General features: G+C 51.8%; 3 protein-coding genes across 3 annotated transcripts; all 3 read left to right on the forward strand.

Annotated features, from left to right (window-relative positions):
* The first annotated feature begins 136 nt into the window (after window positions 1–136).
* On the forward strand, window positions 137–4,785 carry LOC139325945 (proproteinase E-like). Its single transcript, XM_070956001.1, has 8 exons — window positions 137–176; window positions 1,122–1,213; window positions 1,332–1,429; window positions 2,172–2,306; window positions 2,447–2,583; window positions 3,171–3,313; window positions 4,167–4,319; window positions 4,762–4,785. The coding sequence occupies exons 1-8, from the start codon at window positions 137–139 to the stop codon at window positions 4,783–4,785; spliced, it is 822 nt and encodes a 273-aa protein (XP_070812102.1).
* Window positions 4,786–10,259: 5,474 nt separating this feature from the next.
* On the forward strand, window positions 10,260–15,130 carry LOC139326121 (proproteinase E-like). Its single transcript, XM_070956250.1, has 8 exons — window positions 10,260–10,299; window positions 11,224–11,315; window positions 11,450–11,547; window positions 12,205–12,339; window positions 12,482–12,618; window positions 13,533–13,675; window positions 14,512–14,664; window positions 15,107–15,130. The coding sequence occupies exons 1-8, from the start codon at window positions 10,260–10,262 to the stop codon at window positions 15,128–15,130; spliced, it is 822 nt and encodes a 273-aa protein (XP_070812351.1).
* A 4,848-nt stretch (window positions 15,131–19,978) lies between these two features.
* On the forward strand, window positions 19,979–24,522 carry LOC139326160 (proproteinase E-like). Its single transcript, XM_070956293.1, has 8 exons — window positions 19,979–20,018; window positions 20,973–21,064; window positions 21,193–21,290; window positions 21,419–21,553; window positions 21,694–21,830; window positions 22,152–22,294; window positions 23,587–23,739; window positions 24,499–24,522. The coding sequence occupies exons 1-8, from the start codon at window positions 19,979–19,981 to the stop codon at window positions 24,520–24,522; spliced, it is 822 nt and encodes a 273-aa protein (XP_070812394.1).
* Window positions 24,523–26,617: the final 2,095 nt, after the last annotated feature.

Genomic DNA, 26,617 nt, shown 5'->3' on the forward strand with positions numbered 1-26,617 from the left:
TTGGGACACAAGGCTAAACTCTGTCCTTGGGCTGCCAGAAGTGGCAACGTGTCCCCATCCCTGGGCTCGGAAAGGGGCGGCATAAAAGGGGCTGCGGGCTACTCCCTCCGTCCCAGAGAGCCACTCTGCCATCAGCATGTGGAAACTCCTTCTCGCGTTCCTGCTGGCCGCCGAGGGTAAAACCCACCACCTGGGCAGGGGCACTTGGCACCTATGCTGGGCTCCCGGAAAAGCCGGAGAACGAGCGTGACATGTGCCCCCAAGCCCCCAAATCTTTTGTGGTTTGGGTTTTTCTGCTTCATTCAGCTCGCCTTTCTCCCCCTGGACATCATCTCTGACTCCCAGGAGTTGGGGGGCTGAAGGGCTGTTCAGCCAAAGCAGGCATGGGGGGGGGGCGGGGTAGGGTGGCAGTCGGGCTATTGTGGCACCAGGGACACCAGCTCCCTTTCCGCAGCTTTAGGCATTGAACTGGCATTTGCAGAAGCGGTGGTAGTGGCTGGGCACCAACAATCCACGTCTTGCACAATCGTCGACTACCCGTTTTCCCGAAAATAAGACCCTGTTTTATATTTTTTTTTTTGAACCCCGAAATAAGCGCTTGGCCTTATTTTTGGGGAGGTCTTATTATTTCGGGGCGCGTGGAGCAAGACGGGGCTCCTCTTGCCGTCTTACCTGATTTCCAGCTCTGCATTTAAATATTTTCGGGGAGGCTTTATTTTTGGGGGAAGGGAAGGCTTATTTTAGCGCATGTGCTTAAAAGCCCGATTGGGCTTATTATCAGGGGAGGTCTTATTTTCGGGGGAAACAGGGTAGTAACTCATTGAGTGTCTATGCGTGGCTACGCATCCATGTAGAGAGTTAGTGGTTGGAAAGACGGGAGAAGCAGTCCTTGGAAAGGCAACTCTGTGTGACTAGATTAGGTGATTCGCCCGACGAGGCGGCTCGGTAGCTAAAACACCGAGCTTTGTCGATCAGAAACGTCGGCAGTTCGGCGGTTCGAATCCCCCTAATCCAGGTCTCCTGCGTGAGTAGGGGGCTGGACTAGATGACCTCCGAGGTCCCTTCCAATTCTGTAACTGATTGTGTGATTTTTCTCTCCCCCCCCCCCCCGTTTTGCTCAGCCCACGGCTGTGGAGACCCCGTGTATTCCCCCGTCCGAACCGGGAGGGTAGTTAACGGAGAAGATGCGATTCCTTACAGCTGGCCCTGGCAGGTAAGTGGGTGATTCCCCCCTCTACTCCCAGTAGCAGCACCACAAAGGCAGAAGGTCGGGTGAAAACTTTGGAGGGGGAGAGGATTAACAAGTCCGCCGTCTCCCTTGTTTGCCGCAGGTGTCTCTGCAATACCAGGCTGGAGATTACTTCTACCACACCTGCGGGGGGAGCCTCATCCACCCCAACTGGGTGATGACCGCTGGGCACTGCATCTCGTGAGTCTCCCTCGGGCACCTAGGCGCTTCTGGCGCGGGGCTGGGAGAATGGGTGCAGGGCAGGGGAAGTAGGCGCTCGCTAATGGAGGGCTAGAAGCAGGGGTGAAATGTAAAATTTATTACTACCAGTCCTGTGGGTGTGGCTTGAGGGGGAGGGGTAATGTGACTGGGTGGGTGTGGCCAACCTTTTTTTTTTTTTAACTTTTCAATTTTTTTCTAATGCTTTGAAAAGCCTCTGCCGATCAGGCAACTCAGCTGGGATCGTCAGAGACTTTTCAAAGCTTTTTTTTTAACCACCTCTTTGGCCAAGAGGTTGCAGAAAAAAATGCTTTGAAAAGTCTCTGATGATCCCAGCTGAGCCGTGCGATCATCAGAGGCTCTTTTTTTTTAAACTTTTAAAAACATTTTTTCGTCGGAGGAGGTTGTAGAAAAAATGCTTTTAAAAGTTAAAAAAAAACACCTCTGATGATCGTGCGGCTGAGCTGGGCATGCGGGGGGGGGGGGCAGGGATTTTTGCTATCGGTTCTCCGAACCACCAGCCACCATCGCTACCGGATCGGATGATCCGGTCTGAACCGGGAGCATTTCACCCCTGGCTAGAAGGAGCCCTAGCTCCTTCCATCCCTCGGGCACCTAGGCGCTCCTGGCGCAGGGCAGGGGAAGGAGGCGCTCGCTAATGGACGGCTGGAAGGAGACCCAGCGTCCTCCCCCCTGGTCTCACCCCGCTGCCCCCTTCCCTCAGTCCACAGAACCGCTACAGGGTCGTCCTTGGTGACTATGACCTGCGCAAGAAAGAAGGCCCGGAACAGGTGATCTTAATCAACCCTGGGGAGATCTTTATGCATCCCAGCTGGAACCCCAACTGCATCACCTGCGGGTGAGTAGAACCGTTCCTGCTTCAAAGGGAGTGCCTGGCCGGGAGGTGGGTGTGGGTGTGGGTATCTTCTTGTAAAGGAAATCCCAGGCGGGGAAGGAAAAAAATCCCCTCCCCAACACCGGCGCCGCCTCTTCTTGCAGGGACGACATCGCTCTGATCAAACTCTCCCGCCCCGCCATTCTCAACGACAAGGTGCAACTGGCGTGCCTCCCCCCACGAGGAGAAGTGCTTCCTAACTATCATCCCTGCTACATCACTGGCTGGGGCAGGCTCTACAGTAGGTCCCGGCCGGGAGGTGGGGGGACGGAGAAGACAGCCGCGGGAATAGCAATAGCACTTAAGACTTATATACCGCTTCACAGTGCTTTTAAAGCCCTCTCTAAACAGTTTACAGAGTCAGCCTCTTGCCCCCAAAACAATCTGGGTCCTCATTTTACCCACCTTGGAAGGATGGAAGGCTGAGTCAACCTTGAGCTGGTCAGGATCAAACTGCTGGCAGTGGGGCAGAATTAGCCTGCACTACTGCATTCTAACCACTGGGAGGGAGGGAGGGGAGGGAGGGAAGGAAGGAAGGAAGAAAGGAAGGTTAGGAAGGAAAAGAAGATAGCAATAGCACTTAGACTTATATACCGCTTCACAGTGCTTTTACAGCCCTCTCTAAGCAGTTTACAGAGTCAGCCTCTTGCCCCCAACCTTCTGGGCCCTCATTTTATCCACCTCGGAAGGCTGAGTCAACCTTGAAACCAGATCGAACTGCTGGCAGTGGGGTAGAGTTCGCCTGCAATACCACATCCTAACCACTGGGCCACCCTGGAAAGAGCGAAACCATTCACTGGGGGTGGGGTGGGAATGTTTCTCTTCCAGCCGGAGGCCCCACCCCTGACATCCTGCAGCAGGCACTTCTACCAGTGGTGGACCACGCGCATTGCTCCCAGCCGGACTGGTGGGGAACTTCGGTCAAGGAGAGCATGGTGTGTGCCGGCGGGGACATCAAAGCCGGCTGTAACGTGAGTAGAAGCCCGGAGGGGTCCCGGCCGGGTACAGTCTGGGGTTTGGAGATCAGGGGACAAAGGAAACTGGAATCTCCTTTCCTGGATTAGCAACCCAATCCGATCCAATCAGAATAGAGCTACCTGGAGGGAACCTTGGAGGTCTTCTAGTCCAACCACCTGCTCGAGCAGGAGACCGTATACCATCCAGACAAGTCAATATCGTCTTAAAAACCTCCAGGGATGGCAATGCGGGGGAAATTAGGCTGCCCCTTACTGCGTTGTGTGTTTGGACAAAAAGCTAGAAAATGCTGGAGAAAATCCCTCCGAGGATCCAGGGGTGAAATTCAGCAGATTCTGCCGAACCGGTAGCGGAAATTTTGAGTAGTTAAGAGAACCGGCAAATATCACCTGTGGCTGGCCCCAGAGTAGGGTGGGAATGAAGATTTTGCAGTATTCTTCCCCCAGGAGTGTGGAGGGAATGGAGATTTTGCAGTATCCTTCCCCTGGGAGTGGGGAGGAAATGGGGATTTTGCAGTATCCTTCCCCCAGGAGTGGAGAGGGAATGTGGATTTTGCAGTATCCTTCCCTCAGGAGTTCGGAGGGAATGTGGATTTTGCAGTATTCTTCCCCTGCCACGCCCACCAAGCCATGCCCTCAGAACCGGTAGTAAAAAAAATTGAATTCCACCACTGTGAGGATCCTGTCCTTGAGCTGGGGGGATGGGGGGGAGGGGCTCTGTGAGCAACAGCCCCCTCCCAGGGAGACAGCAGCAGAGAAATATTTGCCTTGTCCTACCACTAACAAGCTTTCCAGGCAGCTTAGGGAGTGGGGGGAAAGCATGTTTCTAAGGATAAACTACATATTTCAGGGTGACTCCGGTGGCCCCCTCAATTGCCCAGCTGCTGACGGCCGGTGGTATGTTCAGGGAATAGCCAGCTTCGTCTCGATATGGGGCTGCAACACCCTGCAGAAGCCCACCGTCTTCACCCGTGTCTCTGCTTTCGTCCCCTGGATTGAGCAGGTATTGCCCAGCCCCCATATCAGAGGGGCATGTGGGTGGGTGGGGAGGATGGAGAGACCCCCTTGCCCTCTTCGGAGCTCCCCGTGTCCGTCCCTTCCCCTCCAAGCAGGACAATTCGGTCGACGTTTGCCCTTGAGCGATGCAACGGGGCCTTCCAAAACGGCCTTCCCTTTTCCAGAGGGCCTCCAGAGCCTGGGGAAGCCATTTTCGTCTTCCCGGAGGCTCAAGAAAAGCCTCTGGAGCCCGGGGAGGGCAAAAATGCACACCTCTCCCGCCGTGGTGCAGGAGGCCGACTAGGCCATGCCCGCCATGGCCACGCCCACCCAGCAACCGGGCAGAGAACCCCTTGCTAAAATTTTTGAAGCCCACCCCTGGTCAGGCCGTATAGCGTGCCCTCCTCGCACAACTCCCTAATGCCAGATCATCGGTTTTTGCCTTGCAGATCATTTCCAGCTATTCCCGTTAAGCAGAAACGTGAGGCGTTTCCAGATTGGGCTCTGCCTGTATAAAAAATAATAGTAATAATAATAATAAATATTTTCCTGGCTGCAGCATGTTGTCCTCTTGTTCTTCTTTTCTTCTTGGTCTTGTTCGAATCCTCTCCTCTCCACTGTCATTTGGGGGGTGGGGATAACACTGTGTTTGGAGTGGGGGACACATGCCCCAAGGAGGCTTCCATTCCCTGATCTTTCGTTCACCCTCCCTGCCCCTGATAAAGGGTGTGCAAAACCCACATGATTCCCGCAGAAGCTCTCCAAAGATTCAAAGCTTTGAAAGAGAGTCACTAGTTACTACACCCTTTCTGTAGTAAGAGGAAGAGTTGGAGGTCCAAGCCAAAATAAAGGTGGGATATAAATAAATACATAAACCCAGAGGTGAAATGTAAAATGTGTTACTACCGGTTCTGTGGGCGTGGCTTGGGGGGGGTAATGTGACTGGGTGTGCGTGGCCAACCTTTTTCTTTTTAACTTTTCAAAGCATTTTTTCTAATGCTTTGAAAAGCCTCTGCCGATCAGGCAACTCAGCTGGGATCGTCAGAGACTTTTCAAAGCATTTTTTTTACCACCTCTTCGGCCAAGAGGCTGCAGAAAAAAATGCTTTGAAAAGCCTCTGACGATCCCAGCTGAGCCGCGCGATCATCAGAGGCTTTTTTAAAAAAACTTTTAAAAGCATTTTTTCATCGGAAGAGGTTGTAGAAAAAATGTTTTTAAAAGTAAAAAAAAAAAAAAGCCTCTGATGATCATGCAGCTCAGCTGGGCATGGTGGGGGAGGGGGCAGGGATTTTTGCTACCAGTTCTCCGAACCACCCGCCGCCATCGCTACTGGATCGGGCGATCGGGTCCAAACCGGGAGCATTTCACTCCTGCATAAACCCCATAAATTTAAGGAGAAGAGAGAGTTAAATCCAGATGCTTCATTTCTGAGTGCCATGTAGTAACTCATCTGCCTTTTTAAATGAAAATATATACCTGTGCTATATATACACACATATACACACACCCTTGGGGGTTAATTTCTACAGAGGCGACATGAGTATTCTCTTTTTCCCCCTGACACCACTTTGGACCGGGGTGAAATCCAGTAGGTTCTGACAGGTTCTGGAGTTCAGCCACCAGTTCTACAGGTTCTGGAGACACCTACCAGTTCACTCCAACTGGTTGCTGAACCTACGGTGGTATTCAGCCGGTTCTGACCGGTTCACCAGAACTGGTAGCTGAACCTATGGTGGCATTCAGCCGGTTTGAACTGGTTCACCTGAACCAGTAGCTGAACTTATGGTGGTATTCAACCGGTTCGGACAGGTTCACCTGAACCGGTAGCTGAATTATGGTGGTATTCAGCCGGTTTGGACCCGTTCATCCGAATCGGTAGCTAAACCTACGGTGGCATTCAACTGGTTCGGACTGGTTCACCCAAACCGGTAGCTGAACTTATGGTGGTATTCAGCCGGTTTGGACTGGTTCACTGGAACTGGTAGCTGAACTTATGGTGGTATTCATCCGGTTCAGACCGGTTAACCCGAACCGGTAGCTGAACTTATGGTGGTATTCAGCCGGTTTGGACCCGTTCATCCGAATCGGTAGCTAAACCTACGGTGGCATTCAACCGGTTCGGACTGGTTCACCCAAACCGGTAGCTGAACTTATGGTGGTATTCAGCCGGTTTGGACTGGTTCACTGGAACTGGTAGCTGAACTTATGGTGGTATTCATCCGGTTCAGACCGGTTAACCCGAACCGGTAGCTGAACTTATGGTGGTATTCAGCCGGTTAGGACCGGTTCACCCAAACCAGTAGCGGAAATCGTGGGTGGGCCTATCTACCCGCACCAGCTCTATGCCATCCTATTTAGGATGTTTATGTTTCTGGGGAGTGGGGGGGGGTGTTGTCACAGAGGAGGCCACTCTGCTGATGCTCAGAGGCACTACTGGTAATCCTCGGTTTACGACCCCAATTTTGAGCCCAACGTTTATGTTGCTGAGCGAAACATTTGCGATGTGAATTTTGGTCCCATTTTACAACTTTCCTTTTTCGAACGGTTTCAGGAACTGGGTATGTCTAGTCTGATGAAGAGAAGGACTAGGGGAGACATGACAGCAGTCTTCCAATATCTCAGGGGCTGCCCCAAAGAAGAGGGAGTCAAGCTATTCTCCAAAGCACCTGAGGGCAGGACAAGAAGCAATGGGTGGAAACTAATCAAGGAGAGAAGCAACTTAGTTCTAACTAAGAAGAAATTTCTGACAGTGAGAACAATCAACCAGTGGAACAATTTGCCTCCAGAAGTTGTGAATGCTCCAACACTGGAGTTTTTAAGAAGAGGGTGGATAACCATTTGTCTGAAGTGGTGCAGGGTTTCCTGCCTAAGCAGGGGGTTGGACTAGAAGACCTCCAAGGTCCCTTCCAACTCTGTTATTCTCTTCTATTCTTGCCACGGTGGTTAAGTGGCTTCCCCATTGACGTTGCCTCTCAGAAGGTTGCAAAAGGGGATCACGTGATCTTAGGGGTGCAAATCGACCGTCGTAAATATGAGCCAGTTGCCCAGCGTCCGAAGCGTGGTCACATGACCACGAGAGATGCTGCGATGGTTGTAAGTGTGAAAAACGGTGGGGAGTCCCTTTTTTTTCCAGCGCCGTTAACTTTGAACGGTCACTAAAATGAACTGTTGTAAGTGGAGGGTTACCTCTATATCCTTTGAACGTGCATTCTCTCTCTCTCTCTGATAGCCTGGTGGGGGAGATGGGTGCTGTAGTCCAACATGCTGTGTGGCAGCAACCAAAAAAGCCAATGCAATCCTAAATTACATTAACAGAGGGATACAATCAAGATACAAATAGATGGGGAAGAAATGGAGGGAGTGACAGATTTTATTTTCCTGGGCTCCAAGATGAGGACTGCAGCCAAGAAATGAAAAGACACTTGCTCCCGGGGAGGAAAGCTATGGCAATGTTAGACAGCATACTAAAAAGCAGAGACATCACCCTGCCAACAAAAGAGCGTATAATCAAGGTGATGGTTTTCCCAGTTGTAATGGATGGCTGTGAAAGTCGGACTATAAGGAAGGCCAGATCCTGAGGATGAAACTCAAATCCTTTGGCCACTGAATGAGAAGGAAGGACTTCCTGGAGAAGAGCCTAATGCTGGGAACAATGGAGGGCAAAAGAAGAAGGGGACGGCAGAGAGCGAGGTGGCTGGATGGAGTCACCGAAGCAGTTGGCGTGAGCTTCAATGGTCTCCGGAGGATGGTAGAGGACAGGAAGGCCTGGAGGAACGTCGTCCATGGGGTTGCGATGGGTCGGACAGGACTTCGCAACTAACAACAACAATCAAGATCAAGTGAGGTAGTAATACCACTCTCTAAAGCCTTAGTAAGACCACACCTAGAGTACTGCATCCAGTTTTGGTCACCACACTATAAAAACAATGTTGAGACTCTAGAAAAAGTGCAGAGAAGAGCAACCAGGATGATGAGGGGACTGGAGACTAAAACATACAATGAACGGTTGCAGGAACTGGGCATGGCTAGTCTAGTGAAGAGAAGGACCAGGGGAGACAGGATAGCCGTCTTCCAATATTTGAAGGGCTGCCACAGAGAGGAGGAAGGGGGTCAAGCTATTCTCCAAAGCACCTGAAGGCCAGACAAGGAATAATGGATGGAAACTGACCAAGGAGAGAGATTCAACATAGAAATAAGGAGAAATTTTCTGACAGTGAGAGCAATCAACCCATGGAACAGAAGTTGCCTTCAGAAGTTGTGGGAGCTTCATCACTGGGAGCTTTCAAGAAGAGACTGGACTGCCATCTGTCAGAAATGGTGCAGGGTCTCCTGCTTGGGGTGGGGGGTTGGACTAGATGACCTCCAAGGTCCCTTCCAACTCTGTTTATTTATTTATTTATTTATTTATTTATTTATTTATTTATTTATTTATTTGTTTGTTTGTTTGTTTGTTTGTTTGTTTCCATTTCTATACTGCCCTTCTCCAATAGGACTCAGGGCGGTGAACAGCCAAAGTAAAAAACAGAACATACAAAATTTAAAAACAGTTTAAAATAATTAAATATTTTGGCCGTAAATTAAAACAACTCAATTTAAAATCAATTTAAAATTTAACTCAAGCCAGCCCAGCTAGTTGAAATAAATAGGTTTTCAGGGCCCGACGAAAAATCCGGAGGTCTGGTATTGTACGTATCTCTGGGGGGAGGTTGTTCCAGAGGATGGGTGCCACCACAGAGAAGACTCTCCCCCTGGGGGTCGCCAGCCGATATTGTCTGGTGGACGGCACCCTGAGGAGGCCCTTTCTGTGTGAGCGTACTGGCCGGTGGGAGGCTATTGGTGGCAGAAGGCGGTCTCGTAAGTACCCCGGCCCTAAGCCATGGAGCGCTTTAAAAGTGGTCACCAACACCTTGAAGTGCACCCGGAAGACCACCGGGAGCCAGTGCAGCTCGCGCAGGAGAGGTGTCACATGGGAGCGCCTCGTCGCCCCCATAATCCCCCACGCGGCCGCGTTCTGGACCAGCTGGAGCTTCCGGGTGCACCCCAGGGGGAGCCCCATGTAGAGAGTGTTGCAGTAGTCCAGGTGGGAAGTGACGAGTGCCTGAGTGACTGTGCGTAGGGAGTCCCGATCTAGAAAGGGGCGCAACTGGCGTATCAGGCGAACCTGATAAAAAGCCCCCCTGGCCACGGCCGTCAAATGATCTTCTAAAGACAGCCGTGCGTCCAGGAGGACGCCCAAGTTACGAGCCCTCTCCGTGGGGGCGAGTAATTCGCCCCAAATAGCCAGCGATGGCGTCAGCTGACTATATCGGGACGCTGGAAGCCACAGCCACTCGGTCTTGGAGGGGTTGAGTCGGAGCCTGTTTCTCCCCATCCAGGCCCGCACGGCCTCCAGGCACTGGGACATCAGTGTTATTCTGTTACTCCTCCCGCCAGCATTGAGGAAGAAGCTTCATGGCAGGTCAGCCCTGCTCTGTCAAGAAGAGGCCGGCCAGGGCTGGCAGGTTAGCTGCCGGCTTCACCAAGCCTCGAACCCTTGGTCTTCAGTGTGTGAGATCTCCCCGCCTTGTCTCTGAGCAACTGGGTCCCTTCTCCAAACTGAGACAAGGTTCTAGTCCCTCCTGGCCCCAGATACAGGTTAACCTGAGTAAGATCAGAAGAAACTCCTGGTGCTGTTTGGCCAGCAAGGCCTTTGCCTTGCCGGCACGGATTGGCAGTGCCCCTTCTTGTTCTCCCGCAAACCTCCCTGCCCCCCCTTGTCCTCCGAACAGCTGTGTCTCCTGTGGGGCGGGAGAGGGAGGGCAGATAGGAGTTTGGGACACAAGGCTAAACTCTGTCCTTGGGCCGCCAGAAGTGGCAACGTGTCCGCTCCCCCTGGGCTCGGTAAGGGGTGGCATAAAAGGGGCTGCGGGCTACTCCCTCCGTCCCAGAGAGCCACTCTGCCATCACCATGTGGAAACTCCTTCTCGCGTTCCTGCTGGCCGCCGAGGGTAAAACCCACCACCTGGGCAGGGGAACTCGGCACCTATGCTGGGCTCCCGGAAAAGCTGGAGAACGAGGGTGACAAGTCCCCCATGCTGCCCAAATCTTTTGCGGTTGGGATTTTCTGCTTCATTCAGCTCTCCTTTCTCCCCCTGGACATCATCCCTGACTCCCAGGAGTTGGGGGGCTGAAGGGCTGTTCAGCCAAAGCAGGCATGGGGCGGGGTAGGGTGGCACTCGGGCTATTGTGGCAACAGGGACACCAACTCCCTTTCCGCAGCTTTAGGCATTGAACTGGCATTTGCAGAAGCGGTGGTAGCAGCTGGGCACCAACAACCGACGTCTTGCACAATCGTCGACTACCCGTGTTTCCCCGAAAATAAGACCCTGTCTTATATATTTTTTTTGAACCCCGAAATAAGCGCTTGGCCTTATTTTCGGGGGAGGTCTTATTATTTGGGGGCGCGTGGAGCAAGAAGGGGCTCCTCTTGCCATCTTACCTGATTTCCAGCTCTGCGTTTAAATATTTTCGGGGAGGGCTTATTTTCAGGGGGAGGGAAGGCTTATTTTAGTGCATGCGCTCAAAAGCCCGATTGGGCTTATTATCAGAGGAGGTCTTATTTTCGGGGGAAACAGGGTAGTAACTCATTGAGTGTCTGTGCGTGGCTACGCACCCATGTACAGAGTTAGTGGTTAGAAAGACCGGAGAAGCAGTCCTTGGAAAGGCAACTCCATGTGACTAGATTAGGTGATTCGCCTGACGAGGCGGTTCAGTGGATAAGACACTGAGCTTTGCCGATCAGAAAGGTCGGCAGTACGAATCCCCCTAGTCCAGGTCTCCTCCGTGAGTAGGGGGCTGGACTAGATGACCTCCGAGGTCCCTTCCAACTCTGTAACTGATTGTGTGATTTTTCTCCCCCCCCTTTTGCTCAGCCCACGGCTGCGGAGAGCCTGTGTATTCCCCCGTCCGAACTGGGAGGGTAGTTAACGGAGAAGATGCCATTCCTTACAGCTGGCCGTGGCAGGTAAGTGGGCGATTTCCCCCACTACTCCCAGTAGCTGCACCACAAAGGCGGGGAGGGGGAGAGGAAGGGGAGGGGGAGAGGAAGGTCTTGGTGGGCAACATTAACAAGTCTGCCCTCTCCCTCGTTTGCCGCAGGTGTCTCTGCAATACCAGGCTGGAGATTACTTCTACCACACCTGCGGGGGGAGCCTCATCCACCCCAACTGGGTGATGACCGCCGGGCACTGCATCTTGTGAGTCTCCCTCGGGCACCTAGGCGCTCCTGGCGCCGGGCTGGGAGAATGGGCGCAGGGCAGGGGAAGGAGGCGCTCGCTAATGGAAGGCTAGAAGCAGGGGTGAAAAGTAAAATTTATTACTACCGGTTCTGTGGGCGTGGCTTGGTGGGAGGGTAGGGTAATGTGACTGGGTGGGCATGGCCAACTTTTTTATTTTTTTTAACTTTTCAATTTTTTTCAAATGCTTTGAAAAGCCTCTCTGCCGATCAGGTAACTCAGCCTGGATCGTCAGAGACTTTTCAAAGCATTTTTTTTATTACCTCTTCGGCCAAGAGGTTGCAGAAAAAAATGCTTTGAAAAGCCTCTGACGATCCCAGCTGAGCCGTGCGATCATCACAGCCTTTTTTTTTTTTACTTTTGAAAGCATTTTTTTCGTCGGAAGAGGTTGTAGAAAAAATGCTTTTAAAAGTTAAAAAAAAAAAAGCCTCTGATGATCGTGCGGCTGAGCTGGGCATGGGGGAGGGGGTGCAGGGATTATTGCTACCGGTTCTCCGAACCACCCGCCATCGCTACCGGATTGGGCGATCCAGTCCGAACCGGGAGCATTTCACCCCTGGCTAGAAGGAGACCTAGCGCCCTCCCCCCTGGTCTCACCCCGCTGCCCCCTTCCCTCAGTCCACAGTACCGCTACAGGGTCGTCCTGGGTGACTATAACCTGCGCAAGGAAGAAGGCCCGGAACAGGTGATCTTAATCAACCCTGGGGAGATCTTCGTGCATCCCGGCTGGAACCCCAACTGCATTTCCTGCGGGTGAGTAGAACCGTTCCTGCTTCAAAGGGGGTGGCTGGCCGGGGTGGGTGGGTGTGGGTGTGGGTGTCTTCTTGCAAAGGAAATCCCAGGCAGGGAAAGAAATAAATCCCCTCCACAACACCGGCGCCGCCTCTTCTTGCAGAGATGACATCGCTCTGATCAAACTCTCCCGCCCGGCCGTCCTCAACGACAAGGTGCAGCTGGCGTGCCTCCCCCCACGAGGAGAAGTGCTCCCTAACCATCATCCCTGCTACATCTCTGGCTGGGGCACGCTCTACAGTAGGTCCCAGCTGAGGTGGGGGGGAGGGGGGCAGGGAAGATGACGGCCGCGGGAATAGCAATAGCACTTAAGACTTATATACCGCTTCACAGTGCTTTTACAGCCCTCTCTAAGCGGTTTACAGAGTCAGCCTCTTGCCCCCAAAACAATCTGGGTCCGTATTTTAACCACCTTGGAAGGATGGAAGGCTAAGTCAACCTTGAGCCAATCAGGATTGAACTGCTGGCAGTGGGCAGAGTTCGCCTGCAATACTGCATTCTAACCACTGAGACGGAGGGAGGGAAGGACGGAAGGAAGGGAAGAAGGGAAGAAGGAAGGAAGGAACGAAGGAAGGAAGGAAGGAAGGAAGGAAGGAAGGAAGGAAGGAAGGAAGGAAGATTGCAATAGCACCTATATACTGCTTTACAATGCCTTACAGCCCTCTCTAAGCGGCTTACAGAGTTAACATATATTGCCCCCAACTATCTGGGTCCTCATTTTATCCACCTCAGAAGGATGGAAGGCTGTGTCAACCCTGAGCAGGTCAAGTTCGAACTGCTGGCAGTGGGGTAGAATTAGCCTGCAATACTGTATTCTAACCACTGAGAGGGAGGGCAGGAGGAAGGGAGGGGAGGAAGGAAGAAAGGAAGGTTAGGAAGGAAAGGAAGATAGCAATAGACTTATATACCGCTTCACAGTGCTTTTACAGCCCTCTCTAAGCGGTTTACAGAGTCAGCCTCTTGCCCACCCCTAGCAATCTGGACCCTCATTTTATCCACCTCGGAAGGACAGAAGGCTGAGTCAACCTTGAAACCGGATCGAACTGCTGGCAGTGGGGAAGAGTTAGCCTGCAATACCTCATCCTAACCACTGGGCCACCCTGGAAAGAGCGAAACCATTCACCGGGGGTGGGGTGGGAATGTTTCTCTTCCAGCCGGAGGCCCCATCCCTGACATCCTGCAGCAGGCACTTCTGCCAGTGGTGGACCACGCGCATTGCTCCCAGCCGGACTGGTGGGGAACCGCGGTCAAGGAGAGCATGGTGTGTGCCGGCGGGGACATCAAAGCCGGCTGTAATGTGAGTAGAAGCCCGGAGGGGTCCCGGCTGGGTACAGTCTGGGGTTTGGAGATCAGGGGACAAAGGAAACTGGAATCTCCTTTCCTGGATTAGCAACCCAATCCGATCCAATCAGAATAGAGCTAGCTGGAAGAGACCTTGGAGATCTTCTAGTCCAACCCCCTGTCCGAGCAGGAGACCGTATACCATTCCAGACAAATCAATATTGTCTTAAAAACCTCCAGGGATGGCAATGCGGGGGAAATTAGGCTGCCCCTTACTGCGTTGTATGTTTGGACAAAAAGCTAGAAAATGCTGGAGAAAATCCCTCCGAGGATCCAGGGGTGAAATTCAGCAGGTTCTGACGAACTGGTAGCGGAAATTTTGAGTAGTTTAGAGAACAGCAAATATCACCTGTGGCTGGCCCCAGAATAGGGTGGGAATGATAATTTTGCAGTATCCTTCCCCCAGGAGTGTGGAGGGAATGGAGATTTTGCAGTATCCTTCCCCCAGGAGTGGGGAGGGAATGGAGATTTTGCAGTATTCTTCCCCCTGGAGTGGGGAGGGAATGGGGATTTTGCAGTATCCTTCCCCTGCCACGCCCACCAAGCCACGCCCTCAGAACCGGTAATAAAAAAAATTGAATTCCACCACTGTGAGGATCCTGTCCCTGAGCTGGGGGGATGGGGGGGGCTCTGTGAGCAACAGCCCCCTCCCTGGGAGACAGCAGCAGAGAAATATTTGCACAGATGTCCAAGAAACGACTCACCTTGTCCTGCCACTAACAAGCTTTCCAGGCAGTTTAGGGAGAGGGGGAGGGAAAAAGCATGTTTCTAAGGATAAACTACATATTTCAGGGTGACTCTGGTGGCCCCCTCAATTGCCCAGCTGCTGATGGCCGGTGGTACGTTCAGGGAGTGGCCAGCTTCGTCTCGGCATGGGGCTGCAACACCCTGAAGAAGCCCACTGTCTTCACCCAGGTCTCTGCTTTCGTCCCCTGGATTGAGCAGGTATTGCCCAGCCCCCATATCAGAGGGGCATGTGGGTGAGTGGGGAGGACGGAAAGACCCCCTTGCCCTCTTCGGAGCTCCCCGTGTCTATCCCTTCCCCTCCAAGCGGGACAATTCGGTCGACGTTTGCACTTGAGCGATGCAACGGGGCCTTCCAAAACGGCCTTCCCTTTTCCAGAGGGCCTCCAGAGCCTGGGGAGGGCATTTTCGTCTTCCCGGAGGCTCAAGAAAAGCCTCCGGAGCCCGGGGAGGGCAAAAATGCACACCTCTCCCGCCGTGGTGCAGGAGGCCGACTAGGCCATGCCCGCCATGGCCACGCCCACCCAGCAACCGGGCAGAGAACCCCTTGCTAAAATTTTTGAAGCCCACCCCTGTTCAGGCCGCATAGCGTGCCCTCCTCGCACAACTCCCTAATGCCAGATCGTCGGGTTTTGCCTTGCAGATCATTTCCAGCTATTCCCGTTAAGCAGAAACGTGTGGCGTTCCCGGATTGGGCTCTGCTTGTATAAAAAATAATAGTAAGGATAATAAATATTTTCCTGGCTGCAACATGTTGTCCTCTTGTTCTTCTTCTTCTTCTTGGTCTTGTTCGAATCCTCTCCTCTCCACTGTCATTTGGGGGGGGGGAGGCTTCCATTCCCTGATCCCTCCTTCACCCTCCCTGCCCCTGATGAAGGGTGTGCAAAACCTGGCAGAACTAAACCCACATGATGCCCGCAGAAGCTCTCCAAAGATTCAAATCCCGCCTGGACTATTGTAATGCTCTCTACATGGGGCTCCCCTTGAGGAGCACTCGGAGGCTCCAACTGGTCCAGAATGCGGCCGCGCAGGTGGTTATGGGAGTGTCATGGCGCTCCCATGTAACACCTCTCCTGCGCGAGCTACACTGGCTTCCGGTGGTCCTTCGGGTGCAATTCAAGGTATTGGTTACCACCTTTAGAGCGCTCCATGGCTTAGGATCCAGGTATTTACAAGACCGCCTTCTGCTACTAATAGCCTCCCACCGGCCAACTCGCTCCCACAGAGAGGGGCTCCTCCAGGTGCCGTCAGTCAAGCAATGTCGGCTGGCGACCCCCAGGGGGAGAGCCTTCTCTGTGGGGGCTCCTGCCCTCTGGAACGAATTGCCCCCCGAGATGCGGAGGATTCCCGACTTGCGCACCTTCCGCCAGGCCCTCAAGACACTTCTATTTCAACAAGCCGGGCTGGCCTAATTTTTTTAAATTTTATTCTTTTTTAAATTATTTAAATTGGGTTGTTTATTTGAATTACGGGCCAAACTATTTAATATTTTTAAACTGTTTTTTAAATTTTATATTTGTGGGTTTTATGCTGGCTGTACACCGCCCTGATTCCCTTTGGGAGAAGGGCAGTATATAAATTAATTAATTAATTAATTAAATAAATAAATAAATAAATAAATAAATAAATAAATAAATAAATGGAAAGGAAAATCTTTTACTAAGCTTTGAAAGAGAGTCACTAGTCACTACATCCTTTATGTAGTAAGAGGAAGAGTTGGAGGTCGAAGCCAAAATAAAGGTGGGATATAAATAAATACATAAAACCCATAAATTTAAGGAGAAGAGAGCGTTAAATCCAGGCGCTTCATTTCTGAGTGCCATGTAGTAACTCATCTGCCTTTTTTAATGAAAATATATACCTGTGCTATATATACACACATGCACACAGACCCTTGGGAATTAATTTCTACAGAGGCGACATGAGTATTCGCTTTTCCCGCCTGACACCACTTTGGACCGGGAGCAGCAGGTTCCGACAGGTTCTGGAGAACTGGTAGCGGAAATTTTGAGCAGTTTGGAGAACCGGCAAATACCACCTCTGGCTGGCCCCAGAGTGGGGTGGGAATGGAGATTTTGCAATATCCTTCAGTTGCCATGCCCATCAAGCCACGCCCTCCAAGCCACACCATGCCCACCAAGCCATGCCCACAGAACCGGTAGTAAAAAAAAATTGGATTTCACCACTGCTTTGGACCCACATATAATGTGTGTTTCATCCTCTGTGATGGCCATAAAATCTCAAGCATTGCTTCTCTTAACTCCGCAAGTAGGAGAGAGAGAAAGAGAGGGAGAAAGAAAGAAAAAGAAAGAGGGAGAGAAAGAAAAAAAGAAAGAAAGAGGAAGGAAAGAAAGAGAAAGAAAAAGAAAAGGAGGGAGAGAGGGGGGAAGAAAGAGAAAGAAAGAAAGATAAAGAGAAAAGGAGGGACAGAAAGAAAAAGAAAGAGAGAGAGAGAAGGAAAAAGAAAGAGGGAGAGAAATTAAAAGAAAAAGAGGGAGAGAAGAAAGAAAGAGAAAGAAAGAAAGAAAAAGAAAAGGAGGGAGAGAAAGAGAAAGAATGGTGGTATTCAGCCAGTTTGGATCGGTTCACCCAAATCGGTAGCAGCACTTATGGTGGTATTCAGCCGGTTCGGACTGGTTCATTCAAACTGGTAGCTGAATTTATGGTGGTATTCAGCCGGTTCAGACTGGTTCACCCGAACTGTTAGCTGAACTTAGGGTGGTATTCAGCCAGTTAGGACCGGTTCACCCAAACCGGTAGCGGAAATCGCGGGTGGGCCCATCTACCCACACCAGCTCTATGCCATCCTATTTAGGATGTTTATGTTTCTGGGGAGTGGGGGGGGGTGTTGTCACAGAAGAGGCCACTCTGCTGATGCTCAGAGGCACTACTGGTAATCCTCGGTTTACAACCCCAATTTTGAGTGTAACATTTATGTTGCTGAGCGAAACATTTGCGACGTGAATTTTGGTCCCGTTTTACAACTTTCCTTTTTCAAACGGTTGCAGAAACTGGGTATGTCTAGTTTGATGAAGAGAAGGACTAGGGGAGACATGACAGCAGTCTTCCAATATCTCAGGGGCTGCCCCAAAGAAGAGGGAGTCAAGCTATTCTCCAAAGCACCTGAGGGCAGGACAAGAAGCAATGGGTGGAAACTAATCAAGGAGAGAAGCAACTTAGTTCTAACTAAGAAGAAATTTCTGACAGTGAGAACAATCAACCAGTGGAACAATTTGCCTCCAGAAGTTGTGAATTCTCCAACAGTGGACAGTTTTTAAGAAGAGGTTGGATAACCATTTGTCTGAAGTGGTGCAGGGTTTCCTGCCTAAGCAGGGGGTTGGACTAGAAGACCTCCAAGGTCCCTTCCAACTCTGTTTATTCTCTTCTATTCTTGCCACGGTGGTTAAGTGGCTTCCCCATTGACGTTGCCTCTCAGAAGGTTGCAAAAGGGGATCACGTGACCTTAGGGGTGCAAATCGACCGTCGTAAATATGAGCCAGTTGCCCAGCGTCCGAAGCGTGGTCACATGACCACGAGAGACGCTGCGATGGTTGTAAGTGTGAAAAACGGTGGGGAGTCCCTTTTTTTTCCAGTGCCGTTGTTAACTTTGAACGGTCACTAAAATGAACTGTTGTAAGTGGAGGATTACCTCTATATCCTTTGAACGTGCATTCTCTCTCTCTCTCTCTGATAGCCTGGTGGGGGAGATGGGTGCTGTAGTCCAACATGCTGTGTGGCGCCACCCAAAAATCCAATGCAATCCTAAATTGCATTAACAGAGGGATACAATCAAGATACAAATAGATGGGGAAGAAATGGAGGGAGTGACAGATTTTATTTTCCTGGGTTCCAAGATCACCGCAGATGGGGACTGCAGCCAAGGAATCAAAAGACCCTTGCTCCTGGAGAGAAAAGCCATGGCAAATCTAGAGAGCATACTAAAAAGCAGAGACATCAACCTGCCAACAAAAGTGCGTACAGTCAAGGCTATGGTTTTCCCAGTTGCAATGGATGGCTGTGAAAGTCGGACCATAAGGAAGGCTGAGAGCCAAAGAATGGAGGCCTTTGAACTCTGGTGCTGGAGAAGACTCCTGCGAGTCCCTTGGACTGCAAGGCCATCAAACTGGTCAGTCCTAGAGGAGATCAACCCTTACTGACTGCTCTTTAGAAGGCCAGATCCTGGAGAGGAAACTCAAATCCTTTGGCCACCTAATGAGAAGGAAGGACTCCCTGGAGAAGAGCCGAATGCTGGGAAAGATTGAGGGCAAAAGAAGAAGGGGATGGCAGAGAACGAGGTGGCTGGATGGAGTCACCGAAGAAGTCGGCAGGAGCTTAAATGGACTCCAGAGGATGGTAGAGGACAGGAAGGCCTGGAGGAACGTCGTCCATGGGGTCGCGATGGGTCAGACAGGACTTCGCAACTAACAACAACAATCAAGATCAAGTGAGATAGTAATACCACTCTCTAAAGCCTTAGTAAGACTACACCTAGAATATTGCGTCCAGTTTTGGTCACCACAGTAGAAAAATGATGTTGGGACTCTAGAAAAAGTGCAGAGAAGAGCAACCAGGATGATGAGGGGACCGGAGGCTCAAATATACGATGAACGGATGCAGGAACTGGGCATGGCAAGTCTAGTGAAGAGAAGGACTGGGGGAGACATGACAGAAGTCTTCCAATATTTGAGGGGCTGCCACAGAGAGGAGGGGGTCAAGTTATTTTCCAAGGCACCTGAAGGTCAGACAAGGAATAATGGATGGAAACTGACCAAGGAGAGATTCAAGCTAGAAATGAGGAGGTGTTTTCTGACAGTGAGAACAATCAACCCATGGAACAGAAGTTGCCTTCAAAAGTTGTGGGAGCTTCATCACTGGAGGCTTTCAAGAAGAGACTGGACTGCCATCTGTCAGAAATGGTGTAGGGTTTCCTGCTTGGGGTGGAGTGGGGGGTTGGACTAGATGACCTCCAAGGTCCCTTCCAACTCTGTTATTCTGTTACTCTTCCCGCCAGCATTGAGGAAGAGGCTTCATGGCAGGTCAGCCCTGCTCTGTCAAGAAGAGGCCGGCCAGGGCTGGCAGGTTAGCTGCCGGCTTCACCAAGCCTCGAACCCTTGGTCTTCAGTGTGTGAGATCTCCCTGCCTTGTCTCTGAGCAACTGGGTCCCTTCTCCAAACTGAGACAAGGTTCTAGTCCCGCCTGGCTCAGGTTAACCTGAGTAAGATCAGACGAAACTCCTGGTGCTGTTTGGCCAGCAAGGCCTTTGCCCTGCCGGCACGGATTGGCAGTGCCCCTTCTTGTTCTCCCGCAAACCTCCCTGCCCCCCCCGTCCTCCGAACAGCTGTGTCTCCTGTGGGGCGGGAGGGGGAGGGCAGATAGGAGTTTGGGACACAAGGCTAAACTCTGTCCTTGGGCCGCCAGAAGTGGCAACGTGTCCCCCCGCTAGGCTCGGAAAGGGGCGGCATAAAAGGGGCTGCGGGCTACTCCCTCCGTCCCAGAGAGCCACTCTGCCATCAGCATGTGGAAACTCCTTCTCGCATTCCTGCTGGCCGCCGAGGGTAAAACCCACCACCTGGGCAGAGGCACTCGGCACCTATGCTGGGCTCCCAGAAAAGCCGGAGAACGAGGGTGAAATGTGTCCCCAATCTCCCCATGCTGCCCAAATCTTTTGCGGTTGGGATTTTCTGCTTCATTCAGCTGGGCTGGAAGAATCGCCTCTCCTTTCTCCCCCGAGCCACTGGACATCATCCCTGACTCCCAGGAGTTGGGGGCTGAAGGGCTGTTCAGCCAAAGCAGGCATGGGGGGGGTAGGGTGGCACTCGGGCTATTGTGGCAACAGGGACACCAGATCCCTTTCCGCAGCTTTAGGCATTGAACTGGCATTTGCAGAAGTGGTGGTAGAGGTTGGGCACCAACAATCCACGTCTTGCACAATCGTGTTTCCCCGAAAATAAGACCCTGTGTTATATATTTTTTTGAACCCCGAAATAAGTGCTTGGCCTTATTTTCAGGGGAGGTCTTATTATTTGGGGGCGCGTGGAGCAAGACGGGGCTCCTCTTGCCGTCTTACCTGATTTCCAGCTCTGCGTTTAAATATTTTAGGGAAGGGCTTATTTTCGGGGGGAGGGAAGGCTTATTTTAGTGCATGCGCTCAAAAGTCCAATTGGGCTTATTATCAGGGGAGGTCTTATTTTCGGGGAAAACAGGGTAGTAACTCGTTGAGTGTCTGTGCGTGGCTATGCACCCATGTAGAGAGTTAGTGGCCAGGAAGACGGGAGAAGCAGTCCTTGGAAAGGCAACTCCGTGTGACTAAATTAGGTGATTCGCCTGACGAGGCGGCTCAGTGGCTAAGACACTGATCTTTGTCGATCAGAAATGTCGGCAGTTCGGTGGTTCGAATCCCCTTAGTCCAGGTCTCCTGCGTGATTAGGGGGCTGGACTAGATGACCTCCGAGGTCCCTTCCAACTCTGTAACTGATTGTGTGATTTTTCTCCCCCCACCTTTTGCTCAGCCCACGGCTGTGGAGAGTCCGTGTATTCCCCCGTCCGAATCGGGAAGGTAGTTAACGGAGAAGATGCCATTCCTTACAGCTGGCCCTGGCAGGTAAGTGGGCGATTCCCCTCCCTACTCCCAGTAGCCGCACCACAAAGGCAGAAGGTTGGGTAAGAACTCTGGAGAACTTTGGAGGGGGAGGGGATTAACAAGTCCGCCCTCTCCCTCGTTTGCCGCAGGTGTCTCTGCAATACCAGGCTGGAGATGACTTCTACCACAACTGCGGGGGGAGCCTCATCCATCCCAACTGGGTGATCACTGCTGGGCACTGCATCTCGTGAGTCTCCCTTGGGCACCTAGGCACTCCTGGCGCAGGGCAGGGGAAGGAGGCGCTCGCTAATGGAGGGCTAGAAGGAGACCCAGCGTCCTCCCCCCTGGTCTCACCCCGCTGCCCACTTCCCTCAGTCCACAGAAACGCTACAGGGTCGTCCTGGGTGACTATAACCTGCGCAAGGAAGAAGGCCCAGAACAAAAGATCTTAATCAACTCCGGGGACATCTTCGTGCATCCCGGCTGGAACCCCAACTGCATCACCTGCGGGTGAGTAGAACCGTTCCTGCTTCAAAGGGGGTTGCTGGCTGGGGGGCGGGGGTGTGGGGGGTGGTCTTCTTGTAAAGGAAATCCCAGGCGGGGAAGGAAAAAAATCCGCTCCCCAACACCGGCGCCGGCTCTTCTTGCAGAGACGACATCGCTCTGATCAAACTCTCCCGCCCGGCCGTTCTCAATGACAAGGTGCAGCTGGCGTGCCTCCCGCCACGAGGAGAAGTGCTCCCTAACCATCATCCCTGCTACATCTCTGGCTGGGGCAGGCTCTACAGTAGGTCCCGGCTGTGAGGGGGGTGGCGGAGAAGACGGCCGCGGGAATAGCAATAGCACTTAAGACTTATATACCGCTTCACAGTGCTTTTACAGCCCTCTCTAAGCAGTTTACGGAGTCAGCCTCTTGCCCCCCAAACAATCTGGGTCCTCATTTTACCCACCTCGGAAGGACAGAAGGCTGAGTCAACCTTAAGCCGATCAGGATCGAACTGCTGGCAGTGGGCAGAGTTAGCCTGCAATACCGCATCCTAACCACTGGGCCACCCTGGAAAGAGCGAAACCATTCACCGGGGGTGGGGTGGGAATGTTTCTCTTCCAGCCGGAGGCCCCACCCCTGACGTACTGCAGCAGGCACTTCTGCCAGTGGTGGACCACGTGCATTGCTCCCAGCCGGACTGGTGGGGAACTTCGGCCAAGGGGAACATGGTGTGTGCCGGCGGGGACATCAAATCCGCCTGTCACGTGAGTAGAAGCCCGGAGGGGTCCCGGCCGGGTACAGTCTGGGGTTTGGAGATCAGGGGACAAAGGAAACTGGAATCTCCTTTCCTGGATTAGCAACCCAATCCGATCCAATCAGAATAGAGCTACCTGGAGGGAACCTTGGAGGTCTTCTAGTCCAACCACCTGCTCGAGCAGGAGACCCTATACCCGTGATGGCGAACCTATACACGGAGCCATATTGGTGGGCATGCAAGCTCAGCTTTTGGACCTTCTCGGCCCACTGAAAGTCAGGCTGGGGAAGGCCGTTTTTGCCCTCCCCAGGCTCCTAGAAAGGCTCTGGAGCCTAGAGAGGGCGAAAAAACAGGCTTACTGCACCCACGATGCCGTCACGTGCCAAAAGCGGGGGAAGCACAGAGGGGTCGCACACATATGCACGGGGGCGAGGCGCATAGAATTATGGGTGTGGGCATGCGTGTGTGCGACCCCCCCCCTGCACTCCCCCCCACTTTTGGCACGCAATGGCAAAAAGGTTAGCCGTCGCTGCCTTATACCATTCCAGACAAGTCAATATTGTCTTAAAAACCTCCAGGGACGGCAATGCAGGGGAAATTAGGCTGCCCCTTACTGCGTTGTGTGTCTGGACAAAAAGCTAGAAAATGCTGGAGAAAATCTCTCCGAATATCCAGGGGTGAAATTCAGCAGGTTCTGACAGGTTCTAGAGAACCGGTAGCGGAAATTTTGAGTAGTTTAGAGAAGCGGCAAATACCACCTATGGCTGGCCCCATAGTAGGGTCGGAATGAAGACTTTGCAGTATCCTTCCCTCAGGAGTGGGGAGGGAATTGGAATTTTGCAATATCCTTCCCCCAGGAGTGGGGAGGGAATGGGGATTTTGCAGTATCCTTCCCTCAGGAGTGGGGAGGGAATGGGGATTTTGTAGTATCCTTCCCCCAGGACTGGGGAGGGAATGGGGATTTTGCAGTATCCTTCCCTCAAGAGTTCGGAGGGAATGGGGATTTTGCAGTATCCTTCCACCAGGAGTGGGGAGGGAATGGGGATTTTGCAGTATCCTTCCCCTGCCACGCCCACCAAGCCATGCCCTCAGAACCGGTAGTAAAAAAATTTGAATTCCACCACTGTGAGGATCCTGTCCTTGAGCTGGGGGGATGGGGGGGAGGGGCTCTGTGAGCAACAGCCCCCTCCCAGGGAGACAGCAGCAGAGAAATATTTGCCTTGTCCTACCGCTAACAAGCTTTCCAGGCAGCTTAGGGAGTGGGGGGAAAGCATGTTTCTAAGGATAAACTACATATTTCAGGGTGACTCCGGTGGCCCCCTCAATTGCCCAGCTGCTGACGGCCGGTGGTACGTTCATGGGGTGACCAGCTTCGTCTCGATATGGGGCTGCAACGTCCTGCAGAAGCCCACAGTCTTCACCCGTGTCTCTGCTTTCATCCCCTGGATGGAGCAGGTATTGCCCAGCCTCCATATTTGGGGGAGGGGGAGGGGACAGGTGGGAGGGTGGGGAGGATGGCGAGATTCCCTTGCCCTCTTCGGAGCTCCCCGTGTCCGTCCCTTCCCCTCCAAGCGGGACAATTCGGTCGACGTTTGCGCTTGAGCGATGCAACGGGGTCTTCCAAAACGGCCTTCCCTTTTCCCACCGGCCAACTCGACAGCCTCTTATCGCCTCAGGCCAGTGAGGGAAACCAAGTTTTGTATAGGTCAGGCCCAGCGGTGGGCTGCTGGGGGTTCGCAGGGGTTCGGGAAAACCTCTAGCTAAGATCCTGTGCAGTTCGGAAAACCCCCAAATTCCACTCCTGGCTGGCCACGCCAACCCCTTCCCTCCCTTGAGTCCCCATGCAGGCCGTTTTGGATGCAGATAAGTGCAGGCGCGCACGGAGGCTTGGGGAGGGCAAAAAACGGGCCTACCTGAAGTTTCCAGCCTCCAGAGGGCCTCCGGAGCCTGGGGAGGCCATTTTCACTCTCCTGGAGGCTCAAAAAAAGGCTCCGGAGCCCGGGGAGGGCAAAAATGCACACCCCTCCCGCCATGGTGCAGGAGGCCGACTAGGCCACGCCCACCATGGCCATGCCCACCCAGCAACCGGGCAGAGAACCCCTTGCTAAAATTTTTGAAGCCCACCCCTGGTCAGGCCGTTTTTGCACGCTCACAAACCAACGTGCCCTCCTCGCACAACTCCCTAATGCCAGATCGTCGGGTTTTGCCTTGCAGATCATTTCCAACTATTCCAGTTAAGCAGAAACCTGTGGCGTTTCCAGACTGGGCTGTACTTGTATAAAAAATAATAGTAATAATAATAAATATTTTCCTGGCTGCAGCATGTTGTCCTCTTCTTCTTCTTCTTCTTCTTCTTGGTCTTGTTCGAATCCTCTCCTCTCCACTGTCATTTTGGGGGGGGTGCCACTGTGTTTGGAGTGGGGGACACATGCCCCAAGGAGGCTTCCATTCCCTGATCCCTTCTTCACCCACTCTGCCCCTGATGAAGGGTGTGCAAAATCTGGCAGAACTAAACCCACATGATCTGCCCTTTTTAATGAAAATATATACCTGTGCTATATATACACACATACACACACACCCTTGGGAATTAATTTCTACAGAGGCGACATGAGTATTCATTTTCCCCCCTGTCACCACTTTGGACCAGGGTGAAATCCAGCAGGTTCTGGCGAATCGGTAGCGGAAATTTTGAGCAGTTTGGAGAACCAGCAAATACCACCTCTGGCTGGCCCCAGAGTGGGGTGGGAATGGAGATTTTGCAATATCCTTCAGCTGCCATGACCACCAAGCCACACCACACCACGCCCACCACACCACGCCCACAGAACCAGTAGTAAAAAAAAGTTGGATTTCACCGCTTTGGACCCACATTCAATGTGTGTTTCATCCTCTGTGATGTACATAAAATCTCAAGCATTCCTCTAAACTCCACAAGCAGGAGAGGGGGGGGGGGGGAGAAAAAGAGAAAGAAAGAAAAAGAGAGAAAGAAAAAGAGAGAAAGAGAGAAAGAGGGAGAGAAAGAAAAAGAAAAGGGAAGGAAAGAAAGAGAAAGAAAAAGAAAAGGAGGGGGAGAAGGAGAAAGAAAGAAAGAAAGAAAGAAAGAAAGAAAGAAAGAAAGAAAGAAAGAAAGGAGAGAAAGAAAGAGAAAGAAAGAAAGAAAGAAAGAAAGAAAGAAAGAAAGAAGAAGAGAAAAGGAAGGACAGAAAGAGAAAGAAAGAAAGAAAGGAGAGAAAGAAAAAAGAGAAAGAGGAAGGAAAGAAAGAAAAAAAGAAAAGAAGGGAGAGGAGAAAGAAAGAGACAGAAAGAAAAAAAAGAGAAAATGAGGGACAGAAAGAAAAGGAAAGAAGGAAAGAGATAGAGAGAAAGAAAAAGAAAGGAGAGAAAGAAAAAGAAAAAGAAAAAGGAAGAGGAAGGAAAGAAAGAAAAAGAAAAGGAGGGAGAGGAGGGAGAGGAGAAAGAAAGAACAAGAAAGAAAGAAAAAGAAAAGGAGGGAGAGAAAGTGAAAGGAAAAGAAAGGAAAGAAAAAGTGAGAAAAGGAGGTAGAGAAAGAGAAAGAGAAAGAAAGAGGAAGAGAAAGAATGAAAGAAAGGAAGAAAGAAAGAAAGAAAGAAAGAAAGAGAAAAAGAGAGAGAGAAATCAGTCCAACATCAAAGAAGAAGATGCATCTCTTACCTTTTCTTTCACCTGTCTTTCTCTCTCGTGGGCCGGCTGGGAAAAGGTTGGGTGGGGGGCTCAGAAGAAAGCTACATGTGGGGTCAGGGCCCACTTGTCCAGCTCTCGGCCAGAAGAGCCTGTTCACAAAGAAGGATAAGCATATTCGGACAAGCGAGCGATTGATGGCCCTCTGTGCGGCCACAATTCACGTGGGTTGCTACAAAACAGAACCTTCAGAGCCCCCCCTCCCCACTTTTCCAACCTTAGGCAGGCTATCCTAATTGGGGGTGGGGGAGGTCTAAATTTTCTCCCCAAAGCCAGAGTTACGAAAGGGGCTGGTCCAGAGATGCAGGCAGAATAATCCCCTTCCTAATAAGCCCTTCAGGAACGCGGTGGCTCAGTGGCTAAGACGCTGAGCTTGTCAATCGAAAGGTCGGCAATTCAGCGGTTCGAATCCCAGCGCCGCAGAATGGGGTGAGCTCCCGTGACTTGTCCCAGCTTCTGCCAACCTAGCAGTTCGAAAGCACGAAAAAAAAAAATGCAAGTAGAAAAATAAGGACCACCTTTGGTGGGAAGGGAACAGCGTTCCGTGCGCCTTTGGCGTTGAGTCATGCCGGCCACATGACCACGGAGACGTCTTCAGACAGCGCTGGCTCTTCGGCTTTGAAACGGAGAG

Source organism: Pituophis catenifer, unplaced genomic scaffold (assembly GCF_029215685.1).
Source record: "Pituophis catenifer annectens isolate HBS135680 unplaced genomic scaffold, rPitCat1.0.hap2 SCAF_18, whole genome shotgun sequence".
Taxonomy (NCBI): Eukaryota; Metazoa; Chordata; class Lepidosauria; order Squamata; family Colubridae; genus Pituophis; species Pituophis catenifer.